Raw genomic sequence first — 18,773 nt, forward strand, 5'->3', positions numbered from 1 at the left:
ATACATTTTGAAATAATGTAGCTATCTCATAGCTTTTAAAACTTGACTTTTGAAAGTTTTATACCTAAAAGCTATATTTACCTTAAAATGAGGAAAAGTACCTAATTACCAATAGGATGTGTACTACTGTACATTTGTACAACAGCAGTGTTGAAAAATTATTTTCCACTGAGCCTTCACTATGCTTTTCTACACCCAATAAAAATATGAAAACAAGTATACTTTGAAATACAAAATAAATAACTGAAAGGATAACCAGGCTATTGCAAATGTGTATATTATAGTGTAAATGTATGTCAGGTGTTGGGTTTTTTTTTTTTCATTTTGTGAATGTCATCTTTGGGAAGAATATAGAGAAATTCTAAGAGTCCTTAGTGATTGATTAGGTTTTCTTTTGGGGTTACAAGGGTTTGAAAGATATTTTTATATGATTTACTTATTTGCAAAATGAGCCTAAGCCCTTAGGAAATAACTAAAAGTATCTATTTTACAACATTGTCCTTTATTTTTTCTCTTTTTATTTCTGTAAAAGATGGAAAAGGGCAGCTAAGTGGTGCAAGTGGATAGAGTATCAAGCCTGAAATCAGGAAGACTCATCTTCCTGAGTTCAAATCTGACCTCAGACACTAGCTGGGTGACCCTCGGCAAGTCAATTAACTTTGTTTGCTTCAGTTTTCCTTGTCTGTTAAATGATCTGGAGATGGAAATCACAAACCACTCCAAAACCTTTGCTTAAAAAAAATGGGGTCACAGAGTCAGACACAACTGAAAATGACTAAACAACACCAAAGAACAACAAAAAGGTGGAAACATCTTATACATAAATTCTTGCTTTGTGATAGCATATATATGATATATATATAAAACATTATATAAGTTATATATTTATAACTTATGTGCATATAAAAGTTATATATATGCACATACTCTATATATGGTTATTTATATTTCATATGCATATATGTGTACATATCACATACACACATATGACCACCTATATATGACATCCTCATATTTGACTTCATAGATCCCCCCCCTCCCCCAACTTAATCACCCCGTAAGGATTAGAAAGTTTGCTTTGCTGGAGGTTATTCCTTTCCCAATAGTATTCTCCTTTTTGTATTATGGTTTTCAGGGAGTCCTGTGATTTTTAAATTATCTCTCTTTGACTTGTTTTCCAGGTCAGTTGTTTTTGGTGTTAGATATCTTACATTCTATTTTTTTCCAATCTTGTGATTTTGTTTATATATATATACACATGTGTGTTTATACATGTTATATATGTGTGTGTATATAGTTATCTCATGGAGTCATTGATGTTTGTTTAATCTTTTCTAGTTTTAGGGAGTACATTACTTAGGTAAGGTTTACCACATTATGTTCTTAAATAATTTATTTTCCTTCCACCTATAGATTTATTTATTTATTTTTAATCACTTAACTTCATTTCTTCTAGGTAGTAATGTAGTCCTTATGGAAAATTCACCTTTTCTCTTGAGTCTTTGCTGGCAGTTTTTATAGTTAATTGCTCCTTCTTTTGGAAGTTGGGGACAGGGGGAGAGCAAAGATATTTGAACTCAATTCTTCGTGACTCTAAGCTCAGCACAGTGGAGACACTGTGCCATCTATTTAAAAATGAGAAATATGGAGGGTCAGTTGGCACAGTTTGTTAGAGTGTGGTTTTGATAAAAATGAGAAATAATCTATCACTAACAATTAGAGGAGGGTTTGAATGAGTCATGTTATATTCACATAATGGAATATTATGGTGCTATGAAAAATGATAAGAACAATTGAAGAAATGATCACAAGATCTGTATAAAATGATACAAAGGGAAATCAGCATAACAAGAATAATATACACACTGGCTGCATCTATTTTTTTAAGAAAGGGGAGGAAAGGTAGAAGTAGCATAAAATCAAGAATATCTGGACAGGAACACAAAAAATAAAAATATTATTTTGTTTGGTATTAAACGAGATGTTTCTCTTTTGTTAAATGCTAAAGATTTTATGTAAGGTTTTTTTTTTCTACTTTGTATATTTATTTGATTTAGCCACTGTTGACCATAATTTGACTTTTCAAAATAATTTTATAATTGGGTGTGGAGTAGTGAAGCTAGTTATTGGGTAGGACCTGACCAATGATTTATTAGTGTAGAGAAGCATCTTTTTGTGAAAACTCCCTCTACCAAGCTAGATCAATACCTCCTTGGTTACTTATAGAGCTAAAGTTGCCCAGGACAGTGAGTATTATGATTTGCCCATCATCATATGTCTAATATTTATCAAATGTGGGACTGCAACCAGAGTACTCCTAACTTAATGCCACCTCCGTATCCAACTTGCCACACTGCTTTTCTTATGTTTTTCATTTCAAATTTAATTTACAATTTCTGATATAAAATTTCATTTAAAAATCAAATCAAAATCTTTTTTAAAATTTGAACTCTTTTTTAAATAGAGATTCCTAAAATGGATTTTTTTTCAAGATTTTCTTGAGAATTATTAGTAACCTAAGGATAATTAATCATGGATAGAGTACATGCACACAAACATGAAAAGATCATGAATGGGAGGGAACCTGGGAAATTATCTGAATTCTTATTCTGACTATAGAATATGCTTTTAGTTGTGTGATGCAAAGGAAATAGTTTTAACATCTCTGTCCCTCTGTTTCTCCTTCTGTAATGTGAGGTCAATAAGACCTTACTGAATTTGCTACTAAAATCCATGACAAGATCTTTTACTTCAGCAAATACTTACCCAGAAGTATCTATTCCAGATGACTGACTGATAAACAGGGCCTCAATTGGTACATTGAGGGCTTCTTGCAGCTTCCCAGTCTGTTGAGCAGTGATAATCCGGTGAACCAAACACTTCAATGCATTGGTGGATAAAGAAGGAGTCACTTTTGCACTTTTTATAATTGACAGATCACCAATTTCAGTGACCACCACTTTTGAATTGGTATCTGAATAACTTGGTGGTGGGACCCATGTTTTCACCTTCCTTGTGAGGCTTCTATGCTGACCCATTCTATGACAACTAGTACAAAGAGTCCCAGTGGGGCAATGGTATTTCCTTTTGGCCATACCATCAGCAATGGCCTTTAAGGTCCATTCACCACCTGGCATTACATGAACAATTCTGATGTAGTCTTGGCCAACCTGTAAGAAATGAGCCAATCTCTGTTGAATAGCTGGTTCCCAGTCTTCCAGTGGGATGGATAATGTCATCGTGAAGGCTACATGGATAGAAACTGCAGAATGCACCTCAACAGGTTCATCCCCTTGCAGGAGGATATATAAGAGATTATCCATGAAACTGAAGTAGTTGGTGCCAATTGCCCCACTCTCTTGCCAAGAATCTGATAGAATTGGAGTGGGTGGGATGAAATGTCCACGGAAGAAAACCCGAGGGCTCTGAAGCTCAGGGTAGAACACAGCCAGAAGTTTGGAGGATCCTTCACTCCCAATGAGATAAAAACGCATGGCTTGGGGAGGCCAATTCACAAAACAAATTTTGGTGAGTGAGTTGGTTGGTAAAACAGAATAGAAAGCCAGGATGGGTAAAGAAGCAGAGCAAGAGGGATGGGCAGCTACACTACTGAAGGTTCCAACAAAGCCATTTGTTACTGAAACCACTGGAGGTGGATTCTTCCTCCCTGGAGCAATGGTTATATCCTCAAGGATCAAAAGTGTGTAGTCTGTCTGTTTGCAAACATAGCCTTGAATTGATGATCTATAGGTACATTTTCTGTCTTCTCTAAATATACCTAATATATAACAAAGATAATAAACAAGTTAGATTAGTGCCTACCATTTCCTATTATAACCCAGTCTAACACATCTATGGCAAGAGGTAAGCAGCATGTTTCATTATAAGCCCTCTGAAAACAGTTATTGTTTGTTTTCACAATGTTGTTTTTGTAGAACTTGTTCTACTGGTTCTGCTTACTTCACTCTGAATCAGTCCAGGAAAGTCTTCATTAGATTGTCTGAAACTATCTTTTATATTATTTCATATGGAACAAAAGCATTCTATTACCTTCCTATACCATAATTTGTTCATCTATTCCCCAATTAATGGTCATCCTTTTAGTTTATAGTTCTTTATCACAACATATACACACATACAAAGATGCTATAAATGCTTTTGAACCAAAAGGATCCTTTTCCTATTTCTTTTATCTCTTTGGGATATAAGCATAGTACTGATAACACTAAGCCAAAGGGTATGAAACATTTATATTCCAGATCAATGTAGATGATAGAAATGGTGAAAATATGTTTATTTAAAACCTTCTCACCACTGTCCCAGGAAAAAAAGGAGGGCATTTATATTACACAATGGAACTTATATTGCACAAAGGATTTACCATGGGGCAATTCCCAATGTGGGAATTCCTTCCAACATCAAAGTTTGCACCTTATCTATAACTTAGTAAATAAGTTTGATGGAATTGCCTGAGGCAAATAGATGAGAAATGCCTTGCCCAGGGTTAAGCTGCTTGTAAATTGGATTTAAACACAGAAGTAGTATGTGATTACTAGTCTTCAGAACTCTGATTCCACAATATTGTCAAATATGCCACACTGGCTGTATTTGAGCAGAAGGAGCAGCAACAGCAGCAGTATTGGCATTAGCAAGAATAGTATCAGTACCTGTAAAAATCTCTACTCATTGAGTCTGTTGAATTTGCAAAGTACCTAACATCTAGTAAGTCAACTCATTTTATTTCCATAGCAATGCTATCAGGCAGTCACTAAAGATATGATTCTCCCCATTTTACAAACAAGGCAAGGACTACTGATATAATTCTTCCCATTTTAGAGAAGCAGGATTCAAATCCACTGGACTTGAATGAAATCTCAAATTTGTCAAATTCTGAGTCTTTAATGTCTCCTTCAATTATTGTGCTACAATCAAGGTCCTTTTACAATTCAGTAAATTTTTAACATAAGGAACTTGAATTTTATAGAACACACACGTATATAACTCTCTCTCTCAATATTTCATCTATATCTATGTCTATATCTAATATATATATATATATATATATATATATATATATATATATATATATATAGAGAGAGAGAGAGAGAGAGAGAGAGAGAGAGAGAGAGAGAGAGAGACTTTTTGTGTGTGTGTGTGTGAGGCATTTGGGGTTAAAGTGACTTGCCCAGGGTCAAACAGCTAGTAAGTGTCAAGTGTCTGAGGCTGGATTTGAACTCAGTTACTCCTGACTCCAGGGCCAGTGCTCTATCCACTGCACCACCTACCTGCCCCGAGAGTTACTTTTTAATACCTCATATTACTAGCATGAACTCAGGAACTCCTGGCAGCTAATATGTTCCATAAAGAAACTAGCTACAGGGGGCAGCTAGGTGGCACAGTGGATAAAGCACAGGCCCTAGATTCAGGAGGACCTGAGTTCAAATCCGGCTTCAGATACTTGACACTTACTAGCTGTGTGACCCTGGGCAAGTCACTTAATCCTCATTGCCCCGTAAAAACAAAAAATGAACAACAACAAAAAACTAGCTACTAGAGGAGCTTTTTAACATACTTATTCATTGATGGTTTATCCAACATAAAGCCAATTTGGTAAGGATAAAAACAAACAGACAAATGATAAGGGGAAAAGATTGCCTAGAAATACTTCTATTCCTCAATGAGTATGATTTCATTAATAATAATAATAATTTTTTTGGCAGGGTAATGAGGGTTAAATGACTTGCCCAGGGTCACACAGCTAGTAAGTGTCAAGTGTCTGAGGCTGGATTGAAACTCAGGTCCTCCTGAATCCAGGGCTGGTGCTTTATCCATTGCACCACCTAGCTGCTCCCAGGGTATTCTTTATAATGATGGAGTTTATGATTCATCCATGCCCTCTCTGATTGTATAAATTTTGTCAATGTCCTTCTGTATGTTCACCTTAAAGAAGCCACCCAAGGTCCTTAAGGAATTACCCTCAATCTAACTCTTACATGGATAACAGTAGAGCATATGGGTAATTCATTAGGTTCTCTTTTTCTCACTACGAGACTACTAGTCCAGCTTCTTTTTTGAAAATGTACCTATGTTAACATCCTTTTTACTACATCTCCTTGTTGCTCATATGTTTCCATTTGTTCACACCTACATTGTTCAGCTTCCTATTACATTCTGGGAAACCCTCAACTTGAATTCTCCAGAAGCTATTGTATTCAATGTGTTGCAACCATAAAGCACCACTGAAGTTTTTAGATGAGCCTTTTATGCAGGGAAACACTTGGGGAATGTTGCATTTTTGCCAAGGAAATCTAGCCCATTACCCTTTTTCTCCTCTTCAATTCTAGACCATTGGCATTATCAGTGAAAGATTTATGGGCTAATGGAATATGTTGTGGTCTTTATGGATTGTATAGACAACTGAATCCTAAGTCTGGAGAATAAGCACTTTTAGTCTCATTTAGGAAGTTCTGTAATGTTACAGTCCTCGATGTAATTAACATAATTTCAGCTGCAAACTGGAGCATTTGGAAGACCCCATCATTTATAAAGACTCTGTCTTCCATTTGGATTCTGAGTTGAACATATTCTATAATAGTGGCAAATACCTGGGGCAAGCATAGGTCTTTATATTTTTTACTTGATATAAGGGATTAGAGAGTTATTGAACAAAATCATCTCTATTGTTGCATCTTTAAGGAATCCTGTATGCTTTTTTACATATATATGTAGATTTGTATGTATATACATATATGCTGGTATGTATGTACATATACATATGTGTGTATATATACATATGTGTGTGTATGAAGACATCTCAGTAGATAACTGAATTTAAGATAGAATTTTGTTCTTAGTCAAGAAAACATAAACACAATGCGATCCTGTATATACTATACCATGCAGTGTCATTGTAAAGGCATGGTATATAAAAGAATGCTATTTGCAAAAACTTGCTTGTTATAGTCACATAACTTGACCAAGGATCCCTTCAATGTACATGTGAATTATTCTCATAATATTTTTGTAGAGATGGGAAAGTATAAACATTATCTGAAAGTAATATTAGAAATTATTAATTCAGGTGAATCAAATCTAATCTTCCACAAGAAAAATCATTATCAAACATTTTCTTTAGTATAGATTACTTCTAAATGTTGTACTTATATCTTCACAATCAAGTAATTTATTTTATTATGGACTACTGATCAAATGTCTTCTGTCCTTTATATGGTTCAATCATCATAACTAGGAGTCAAAAGAGTCGGATGCTCTTTCTCTAACAAGCTGAGTAATATTTGACAAACTACCTTTCAAAGAATCATTTCTTTATCTCAAATATAATGGAGTTCCTCTGTAAGGCTAGAGATTGTCTTGTAGTTGTTATCAGTGTGTATAGCACAGTTCCATGCATACAGTGGTACTCAATAAGTAAGTATTGGTGGATCGAAGTTTTCTTTCAGTTCCAAAATTCTATGATTTTGATATTATCTAATATTCCTTCCATTTTAACCTCAAGCCCGTAGGTATCTTTTTTTATAACTCAGTTAAACTTGAATTTCATTCCTAAAAAATATGGGTCTTTCTGATTAGGCATAGTGTAATTTTCTCTTTTGTTTACCTCATCTTTATGAAGCAACTATTACATGTAAGATCAGTTAGTCTATAAGCATTTATTAAGCACCAATTTTGTGCAAAGTACTGTACTAAGTGTTGAAGGTTAAAAGACAGCTCCTTGCTTCAAGGAGCTTACATTGTAGTCTGGGAGACAACATGCAAACTATATACAAACAAACAGTAGAGATATACTGGTGATATGACAAGAAATAAAATTAGGGAATTGGATTTGGTGACTATCTGGGCCTCATCTAGCTCTGAAGCTCTAAAAGCATGGAGTGTCTAAATACTAGCTTTTGAATTGATTGGGATGATCAGTTTCCAGTATGTAAGATATTTAACTAGTCAACATGAATCCAGTCTAGATGCCAACATGATAATTAAATTTATTCTTATTTCCACACATATATTTGCTTTAGTCCTTCTGCCAGAGTTAGGCACATGTTTACTTTTCCCACAAAACTTCATACTACAATAAAACTTAGCATTTTCCTAGCTCTGGTACTTTTTCTGTCACTATTGGCAAATCCACTGATGAACAAATGAAATTAAAACAGTTAGAAGTTATATAGTAGTAGATAAACCATATTTCTAAACATCTATTCATGGTTACATATATAGTGGTCACGTCTGTTGATGGGCATTTCCCACAACACTTAGGTCCAAGGAAACCTTATTCAGAGGAATAAATTATCTAGACTATTATTTCTCAGAGGGCTGTGAATGAACTCACCACATGGTGATGACATGCAAGATACTGATCAGAAGAGGAATACTCATGCTGTAATAGACTCAAACACAACAAATGAAGAAAGTCTTCTGGAGAGGGCAATATGGGATGCAGAGATGGTAATAAGGGAAGGAATCATAAAATAAAATACTTATCTTTGACACCCTGAAACTCATATCTGTGATAAGAAGTTCCATTGTTTACCTGACCAACAAGAAGTCAAATGTCATCACTCCCTGGCTGTAGCACTGAGAAAAATCAGCACTCACTGGATTGTTGCTTCGGTATTAAAAGGGGAATGATTAAACAAAGATACTTTGGACTATAATCTTCAAAGCCCATGCCCTGAGTGATCTGAAAATGTTCTTGTCCCTCAGTGTTTGGGGGACAAAAAAATTAATTAGGAACTTTACACTCCAAAGCATGGGAGGTGGCATCCATTTGTTATGTGTACCATGAATATTAACTACCTGACTCAATTTGTTTTTATTTACCATTTGATTCTGTTTCATTAAATATCATTTGCTCTGAATTTGTATTTTACCTAGCATTTGGGGGGCATGGTTATAGTAGTTGGGGCTCAAAACTTTGGATTGGAAGAGATGCTTACTTTAGCAGTACTCTTGATATAGTACCTGATGTAACTGAGAGCAGCTCCATATATATAATAAAAGGAGGCATGATTAACAAAAGGTGAATCCTTCAAAATGTGAATTTTAGGGACAACAGTAATCAATCATATTGGCAATCAAGCCACAGAAAGTGTTGTAATGGGTATTCTACATACATATCTTCAGTGAAAGGAGCATGTGTAAGTGCTATCGGCTACTCATTAGGATAACTGGATATGCAGATTTCGTGACAACCAGTTACTTAGCTTTCCATCCTTTGTCTTTTTTAAGTATTTATGATGTCATCACAGAAGTATGACATTAAAACCATCACCAACTTATATTTTCAAAGTTACTTTAAACTCCAGGGCACTACATAGTCTGGGCATAAACATCAAACAATGATTGATCAAGCTTAAGTAAATAAATTAGAATACTAATCATCTTATATATCAATCTTTCTCTTAAAAATACCAATATCTTTTTGTTTTGTTTTGTTTTGGGGCTTTTGGGGCAATGAGGGTTAAGTGACTTGCCCAGGGTCACACAGCTAGTAAATGTCACGTGTCTGAGGCCAGATTTGAACTCAGGTCCTCCTGAATCCAGGGCCTGTGCTTTATCCACTGTACCACCTAGCTGCCCCCGCCCCAAAATACCAATATCTTAAAGAAAAGTTTTCCAATGCTAAAAAGAAATACTAAGACCGCTTTAACTACCATTTGCCTTTTTCCTCTTAAAGTTAATTGGAAAGGAAAATAATAGAGCCTGCTAGAGCCATGTATTTAGCTCCAACTCAAATGTATAGAACCTCCTCTTTACTTTGGCAGAGTGCAGGTGACATATCCTGAGAGAAGAGCAATATATGCAACCTGAAAATCCTAATTCAATCTCTCAGGCCCTTACTGACACGTGTCTCTTTACCTCTGACTAGCTTTTCAGCTCTTCAGTCACCTTTTGAAGTTTCTTCCTTTTTGCTCCTTCCTCTCTTTTGGAAGAGAATAGTTGTAGCTGGTTCTCTTCTTCTTGTTTATGTCCTTTCTTTTCCTACTTCCCCAAATGGCCTTATCTGCCAGTCACAATTTCTGTGGTCTGCAATTCTGATCACTTTTAAATGAAACCCATGCTGGCCTTGGTAATCATAATGTCATTTACAATTTACCACCAAACACGTTTATTCAGTTAGTAGCACACTGGAGAAAGAGAACTCCATATGAACTCACCGCTGAAGGCCTAATCTGATTATTTCCTCATGAAAATCCAGGCAGGGGTGCTTGTAAGAGGGGCCAAGAGAAGAAGGAGGGGGAAAAAAAAAAAAGCTAGGTCTGGCCACAGCTGACTCTCATAATCAATGTGAATAGATAAGTGACACAGCCTGTCAGGGGGCAGCAGCCCAGTTGCCCTCTGGGCTTCCCTCTCAAAAAAGGCCAGAGTGGACAGGACTTAATAAATACTGAGTGACCACTGAATATTGACTTGACATATGCTATTTGCATTCAAGATAGACAATAACAGTGATAAAGTCCAGAAACTCTTTTCTAAATGGGGGAAATTAGATTAAACAGGTTGTATTTGTGTTTGTGAGCATGTGCACATGGGCACTGCCTTTGTGTATATCTCTAACCTCACAGGCCCCAGATATACCTTACACTGTATTCGCCTTCCCCAAGACTGGAAATTTTAGAAATAGCAAGTGAAAATAGGTGTTATGTGTGTATGTGTGTGTCTGTGTGTGTCTGTGAGTGTGTTTGTGTCTATTACACTCTGTGTGTGTGTGTGTGTGTGTGTGTGTGTGTGTGTGTGTGTGTGTGTGTTTTAAAATACTCAGGTTGCTTCCAGGGTTCTGACAAATATTAACTTTGTGTCAATATTTGTCCTTCCTGTCGTGAAATGAGGATTTTCCACCTCATTTCACGTTTGAAAAGAAAATACGCCAAAGGGGTCGTCTTTACTCAGAAAAAAAAAAATTAAAAAAAAAACAACAACTCATATCCTTTATTTAGAAAAATGGATCAGAAGGGAAGGGAAAAAAAGTATTTTTAAAATAAATGTTTTGACTCAAAGGCACATAGAATCCTTCCATCTTCCCGTCTTCCACAAAAGAAAAAAAAGTTATATGTTTAAAATTGAATGAAATACATCAACATTAATGATTTTTTTCCTTCAGGTTAACACCACCATTTCCCTCAGTAATTTTTTTAGCCATTTTGTGATGGATTCTACAATTCATGGTAGAGTAAAATATATAAGATTTTTGACAAAAACAAAATACATAACTATTCTCCTATTTTCAAGAAGAGAGAAGAAATCTTTTCCAATTTCTTCTGTCAAACCAGATTTACACTTCATTATTTCTAATTTAACAAAAATAAATGACCACAAGATAAAGTAAAGTGAGGAAAGGTTGAATTTAACCCTATTTAGATATGTTGTCCTGTTGCCTCAGGCTGTCAGGAGTAAAAATTCCAGTTCTCCAAGCAGTTCTTCTAAAATTGCAAAGGGAACAATTGAAACCTCAAAATGAAAGTTCAAGGAAAATAAACTCATGCTATTGGAAACATAGGAGGGTAGAAATCATAACCACCACCACCATCATCATCAAATATTGTCCATCTTTAATTACTGTTTTAAAATTTGAGAATAATGGTGCATCAGAGAACTTCATCAGTAAAGGAAAGGTAGATTCACAGTCAAGTTTTCTAAATGTAAACAAAATATGGCCCAAAATAACAGAAAATAGCTTCCTACTTTGAAAACTACTGGTGATGGCCTCTTAAGGTTGGCTGCGTGCTAATAAGGAACTAATCCTTATTTAAAACATAGCAGGGGCAGCTAGGTGGCGCAGTGGATAAAGCACTGGCCCTGGATTCAGGAGTACCTGAGTTCAAATCCAGTCTCAGACACTTGACACTTACTAGCTGTGTGACCCTGGGCAAGTCACTTAACCCCCATTGCCCTGCCAAAAAACAAAACAAAACAAAACAAAACAAAAAAACATAGCAAAAGGAACTTGCATTTTAAAAGCATCAAAGATATACTTTGAAAGGTGGAAAGAGCTGTGTACCTGGGTGTATACCTTGACTCTTGTGCTTAGTGTCTGTGTAACTTTCTAAGACTATCAAACAATCAGCAAGTATTTATGAAGGGTGCTAGGTACTGGGACAAGTAGCAATCTCTCTTTGTGCCTCATTTTCCTCATCTACAAAATAAGGACATTGGACTGGGAGATCTCAGAGGTCTTTTCCAGGTATAAATCAATGATCTTGTGAATATATGTCAATTATCTGTCATAAGAAAATGTAGTTTTGGGAATTACTAATGGAAATTTAGAAGTGAAAGTAGATGAACGAATGAACAAATGAATGAATGAAGCAGAAATTAAGTACTTATTATGGGCTAAGCACTATGCTAAGCACTGGAGATAGAAATACAATAGAAATATAGTCTTTTCTCAAGTAGATCGCATTCTACATGGGGAAATGGAAAAGGTCCCTTGGTACTTAGGGCACAACAGAAAAGAAGATGGTAATGTTGTTCAGTCTGATTCTTCATGACCCCATTTGGGATTTTCTTGGCAAAGATTCTGGGATAGTTTGCCATTTCCTCCTCTAGCTCATTTTAAAGATGAGGAAACTGAGGCAAACCAGGTTAAGTGACTTGTCTAGGGTCACACAGCTAGTAAGTGTTTGAGACCAGATTTGAACTCAGGAAGAATCATCTTCCTGACTTCAGGCCTAGCACTCTACCTACTGCATCACCTGGCTACTTCTAAACCACATTAGGAAGAAACACCTAGTGCTGGACATGACAAACAACTGAACAACAACAAATGATCACACTAATAACCTAACAAACAATTCTTGAGGACTAGTTGAGCTGTCCTCAGCATACCTCTGATTCACTCCCAACAAGAATAGCACACTACTAAGATAATACATTAGCCAAAAGGACACAGAGTTGTTAGGGACAATAGAATTTAATTCATGACCATTTGGAAATTGTTTCTGTTGTACAGAGATTTCTAGTGAACCCTGATTTTGCTTGTAGACTTAGATGAAAACTCCCCCAGTTCTTTATTTTTATTCTTTGAATGTTATGTAGAAACTAGGTCAAACTATATAAGTTAATTATAGTCAGTTGCTAAACTTTCAACATAGAATAAGTTTAGACAATAAATTCCTGAAGTTCAGGGATTGCTATTCTCGCCCCACCCCCCCCCTGCATCCATCTTTTTTTTTTTTCCTTCATGTCCCTAGCACCTAGCGCAAGGTTTTTTCACATAATAGATACTTAGTAAAATTTGTGTTGTCTCTTCCCATAGAAAGTAAACTTGAAGGCAGCAACTGTTTCATGTCATGGTACCCCCACCGAACATGTGTGCTTGTTGTTTGACTACTGAATTGGATTGGATTGGAAATTTTCTACTGAAAGACTCGTACTCTCAACAACAGACATTCATGATTATATACTCACAAAAACACTTAGTGCTGGATAGGACCTAAGTCTAATATGACCCCCCTCATTTCACAGATACAGAAACTAAACCCTAGATAAGTAAATTGTCCATAGTCACACAGGTACTAAGTGGTAGAGTCAAAGTTTGACTCTAGGTAGAAGGAACCTTAGAGTCACCTAATGCAACACCCTCATTTTGTAGATGAAGAAACTGAGGACTAGAGAAATTGAGGGGACAGCTAGGTGGCACAGTAGATAAAGTACCAACCCTGGATTCAGGAAGACCTGAATTCAAATCTGGCCTCAGATACTTGACACTTACTAGCTGTGTGAGCCTGGGCAAGTCACTTAACCCTCTTGCCCAATAAAAATTAAAAAAATAAAATATAAAGAGAAAAATTGAGTTACTTGCCCTACTTGAGAAATAGTTGAGCTGTCGTCCCCAGCATACCTCTGATTGACTCCCAAGTGGTACCATTATTTTCCCCTCTTTTCTTTGATTCCAAATCAATGGTTTCTACATTGTTTCAGAAAGTTTCTCACAGAAGGTTGGGATAAAACTTGGTCATGAGAATGCACTTCTTAAAAGAGATATGAGAAAGGGATAAAGACAAACAGGATACCTCTCTGTACTTCACCTAATTAAAAAAAATACACTGTAAAATTCATGGTGGGTTTCCCATTTAACTTTCCTTATTTCCTCCCTCAAGTTCTCATTCCCTTTATATCCTGTATTTAAAACCAACCACAAGCTTTTTCCCCATCCTCCCTCCTCCATCTCCCTCTTTTTTCCTGCTAGTAAACCTTGTCTGCCAGCTTCAAACAAAGCGATGTTCATGGCTTAATTTAAAGGCAGGGGCAGCCAACAGCATTCTTTACAAATACAATTCCTGGCTCACTCTCTCCCTAGAATGATAAACCTATCACCTCTCCAGCCCTCGATTTGAAGCTAGAACGGTAATTTTGTCGGATGCCAGAACGAAAATGAATGTGGTTGTGCCATGGCCTGCTCTGAGCTGTGGATATAATGAGATTTGAATGGGAAGCCCCGGACACAATAAATCTGCGCCATATGTGACCATTTCCTGTGTCAGTTCCTTTCTCATAACCAGTGGAGGCTTCCCCCCTCCCCTCTTTTTTTTTTCCCTTTCATGACCCCACACCATGACTCTGAAATCTTTCATGCCTGCTTATGGGCCTGGGGCTTTTCCACAGCAGTTGCATAAATAAATGAGTTTGACAGCAAACATCATAACAGTTAGCAGTAATGTGTGTTCACCACAAGTGCCCATACTACTCACTGGAGAAATGGGAGAGGAAAGAGCTTGTTTTGTTACCATAAACAAAAGTATGTTCTTTTGACAAGTGGTGAAAGAATTAGTCAAATAAACTTGAAATCTATTCCTGATGATTATTGCCACTTCTCTCTACGAAGATAAATGGTCCTAGTCTTCAGTAGCCAGGACTCATAGACAGGTCTTGGTGAGATAAATCATTCTTTCCCTCCAAGAAAAAAAAATTTTTTAATTATCTGAGATAAAAATCAGTTCTGGGAATAGGAAACTTGGGCCTTATCTCATTTTTATCTCAGTCTCCTTTCACAAGCAGGGCTGTCAATTTATGGGAACTCAGGTAGAGCAGAGAACATTTCCCAAGGAGCTTGTGGGTGGCAGGGGCACTAGGCATGCTATTTAGAGGAGGAATAACATTTGTTGTTGTTCAATTGTTAGTCGTATCCAACTCTTTGGGACCCCATTTGAGGTTTTCTTGGCAAAGGTACTGGAGTAGTTTGCCATTTCCTTCTCCAACTCATTTTACAGATGAGGAAACTGAAGAGAAAAGGACTTACCCAAACAGCTAGTAAGTGTCTGAGGCTAGATATGAAATCACAAATATGAGCCTAACTGACTCCAGGTCTTGAGCTCTACCCACTGTGCTACCAAACCGCCCCCAGAAACAACATAGACATGACAACTAATGACTAGATCTATTTCCCCAAAGTTGTCTTAAGCTCTCAGTTTCCCTGAATCTTTTTTTTTTTAATTTTTAGTGAGACAATTGGGGTTAAGTAACTTGCCCAGGGTCACACAGCTAGTAAGCGTTAAGTGTCTGAGGCTGGATTTGAACTCAGGTACTCCTGACTCCAGGGTTGGTGCTCTATATCCACTGTGCCACCTAGCTGCCCCTTCCTGAATCTTAAGAATGTTTTGTTTATTTTCTTTATTTCCAACTTGTATCAAAGTAGCTTAAAAAAAAATGGAAAATGCCACTTTTATCTAGATATTTTCATAGACCAGTTGAAGGACATTATGGTACAAAGGAAAGAAGCATAGGACTTGGAGCCAAAAGACTTGAGTTAAAATACTGACTCTTCTAGATATTTCCTGTGTGACTTCAGACAAGTCATTTCAGTTCTTTGGGCCTCAGTTCTTTATCTATAAAATGAAGCAATTGGACTAGATGATTCTAAGGCTCCTTCTAGCTCTAAATCTGTCCTAGCTCCTAGGATTCTATGTATTCATTGGTTTGGGAAACAAGCTAAAAAAAAAACAACAGGCTAAAAAACCACTAATCAAACAACAGCACAACTTTACCTGAGTCACCAGATCTAATCACTTGGAAATGTCTCCTAAATTCTATGCAGCAGGGGCAGCTAGATGGTGCAGTGGATAGAGCACCAGCCCTGGAGTCAGGAGTACCTGAGTTCAAATCTGGTCTCAGACACTTAACACTTACTAGCTGTGTGACCCTGGGCAAGTCACTTAACTCCAATTGCCTCACTGAAAAAAAAAAAAAGAAAATTCTATGCAGCATAATTTTCTTCATTTTGGTTGTATCAATTCAGTTATAGGATGACAATTGTTTAAAGCAATATGCAAACAAGAGAAGGACAGATTATATCCTACTAGAAAACATTCAGAACTTTCTTCATGATGATCTAACCCTGATGTAAATGCATATGAGAGGCAGCAAGGTATAGTGGAGTGAGGAAGACCTGAATTCTATTCCTGTCCTGAATATACAAGAGTTGTGGGACCACAGGCAAATCAATTGACTTCTTAGTTCTGCTAGGCAAGGCTCTAAAGCTCTGAGTCACAGCCAATTTGTACCAGTAGAGAGATTTTCTGCACTGGAAATTCCTCTCACTGAAGAAATCACAGGTACAGAACTACTACCCTCTACTCCTTCAATCCCACACTGCCCCCCACCAAAAAAAAAAAAAAAAGGAAAGGAAATAAGACACATGGAAGAGAACAAATTAATTACAAGAAAGGCAATAGTAACAACATTTGGCTTTTGTATAAAGGCCATAGCTTTAACTTTGAAGCCATGACCTAAATAAAAACGTTAAATGAAATTACTTTTTTCTAAAGGAAAAATCATTGTTTTCCCTCAAATTCTTTTCTTTTCCAAACTTCCTTTTTTCTTCTGTCCTTGAGTCTTCACTCTTCCTCACCCAACATATGTCATAAGGTATCAAATCTTTCACTTTCTATCTCCACAGCATCTCTAACAACTCTTCCTTTCTCACTGCTAACATGGTCACCATCCCACTTCAGGCTCTCATCACCTCTTAGTTGTACTTTGCTTGGACTCCCCTTGCCTTCCCTTTTCTTTCTTTCTTTCTTTCTTTCTTTCTTTCTTTCTTTCTTTCTTTCTTTCTTTCTTTCTTTCTTTCTTTCTTTCTTTCTTTCTTTCTTTCTTTCTTTCTTTCTTTCTTCTTTCTTTCTTTCTTTCTTTCTTTCTTTCTTTCTTTCTTTCTTTCTTTCTTTCTTTCTTTCTTTCTTTCTTTCCCTTCCTTCCTTCCTTCCTTCCTTCCTTCCTTCCTTCCTTCCTTCCTTCCTTCCTTCCTTCCTTCCTTCCTTCCTTCCTTCCTTCCTTCCTTCCTTCCTTCCTTCTTTCCTTCCTTCCTTCCTTCCTTCCTTTCTTTCTTTCTTTCTCCCTTTCTCTCTCTCTCTCTCTCTCTCTCTCTCTCTCTCTCTCTCTCTCTCTCTCTCTCTCCCTCCCTCCCTCCCTCTGTCCCTCTTTCTTTCTTATTCAGGTCTTCTTGTACAAAATGACTAATACAGAAATATTGTATATGATTGAACATATATAGCCTATATTGGATTGCTTACTGTCTCAGGAATGGGGAAGGGAAGAGGGAGAGATAAAATTTGGAACTCAAAACTTCCAAAAAGATGCTAAAATTCTTTCAACATTGTTAATCTGGAAATTAAGGAAACAATATAGGAGAAATAATGTCTTTAATAGGGGCAGAGGAACTATAGCTCGTGGTATCACAAAGCTCTGAAGCTAGGAATACCCAAAGATGGGAACAGAGGTCAGGGTTTTTATGGGGTAACAGAACAAAAAGGGAACCAAAAGATTGCTCCAGGGGGCAGCTAGGTGGGGCAGTGGATAGAACAGGGGCCCTGGATTCAGGAGGACCTGAGTTCAAATCTGAGATCAGACACTTGATACTTACTATCTGTGTGACCCTGGGCAAGTCACTTATCCCCAATTGCCTCACAAACAAGCAAGCCAAAAAAAAAAAAAAAAGATTGCTCCCTAGGGTATAGCTACTTAATGTAAATGAACCTTTAACAAACGAAATAATAAAACTGTTCCTAAGTTAAGTATAGGTGTTACTGATTCTGAATAGAAACTACTTAATGTAGATGGACTCTTTTACATAGTAATCATAAAGTCCAGGAAGTAAGGTGGGGAACATTGGGAGGGGATGAGTTGCTTGGGGGAAGGCCCATACATTCATCAAGAGTCTGGAAATGACAAAGATTTGTCTGGGAAAGAGGGGACTGGGTGGTAAATCAGTTCTCAGAAAATTTTGTAGTTCTCAACATGTAATTGGGGGGAAATAAAAATATAATAAAAAAGGAAAAATGTTCCATTTCTACAAGAAAATTCTAGCCAACTGTGTCATTGCCCTACTCAATAAATTTCTGTAGCTTCTTATTATCTCTAAGATCTAACACAAATGCCTCTATTCACATGTAAACTTCTTTACAACCTTACTTTAACCTACATTCCTCCCCTTTAAGTACTCTCTGCTCAGGTCAAACTGGTCTTCTTGCTGTTCTTCCACAAGATACTTTATTTTCCTTCTGGGTTCCATTGCACTAAGTTGTCCCCTGTGCCTGAAAAGTACTCTCTTATAATCTCAGCCTCTTTTTATCCTCTGTGGTTGTTCTTGTTAAATCATTTTTCTTTTATGACCAACTTTCCATGACCCCATTTGGAGTTTTCTTGGCAAAGATACTGAAGAGGTTTGCCATTTCCTTCTCCAGCTCATTTTACATATGAAGAAACTGAGGCAAACAAGGTTATGAGACTTTCCCAGGGTCATATGGCTTGTAAGTGTATAA

General features: G+C 36.7%; 1 protein-coding gene across 1 annotated transcript in view; it reads right to left on the reverse strand.

The window, feature by feature from the left end:
• Positions 1-18,773, reverse strand: part of PKHD1 (PKHD1 ciliary IPT domain containing fibrocystin/polyductin) — a 714,107-nt gene that overhangs the window by 65,559 nt on the left and 629,775 nt on the right. Inside the window, exon 60 of the mRNA XM_044005152.1 lies at positions 2,767-3,778. Within this exon, the coding sequence (XP_043861087.1) occupies positions 2,767-3,778 (1,012 nt within the window). The remainder of the gene's footprint in view (positions 1-2,766; positions 3,779-18,773) is intronic.

This window comes from Dromiciops gliroides, chromosome 4 (genome assembly GCF_019393635.1).
Source record: "Dromiciops gliroides isolate mDroGli1 chromosome 4, mDroGli1.pri, whole genome shotgun sequence".
Lineage (NCBI taxonomy): Eukaryota > Metazoa > Chordata > Mammalia > Microbiotheria > Microbiotheriidae > Dromiciops > Dromiciops gliroides.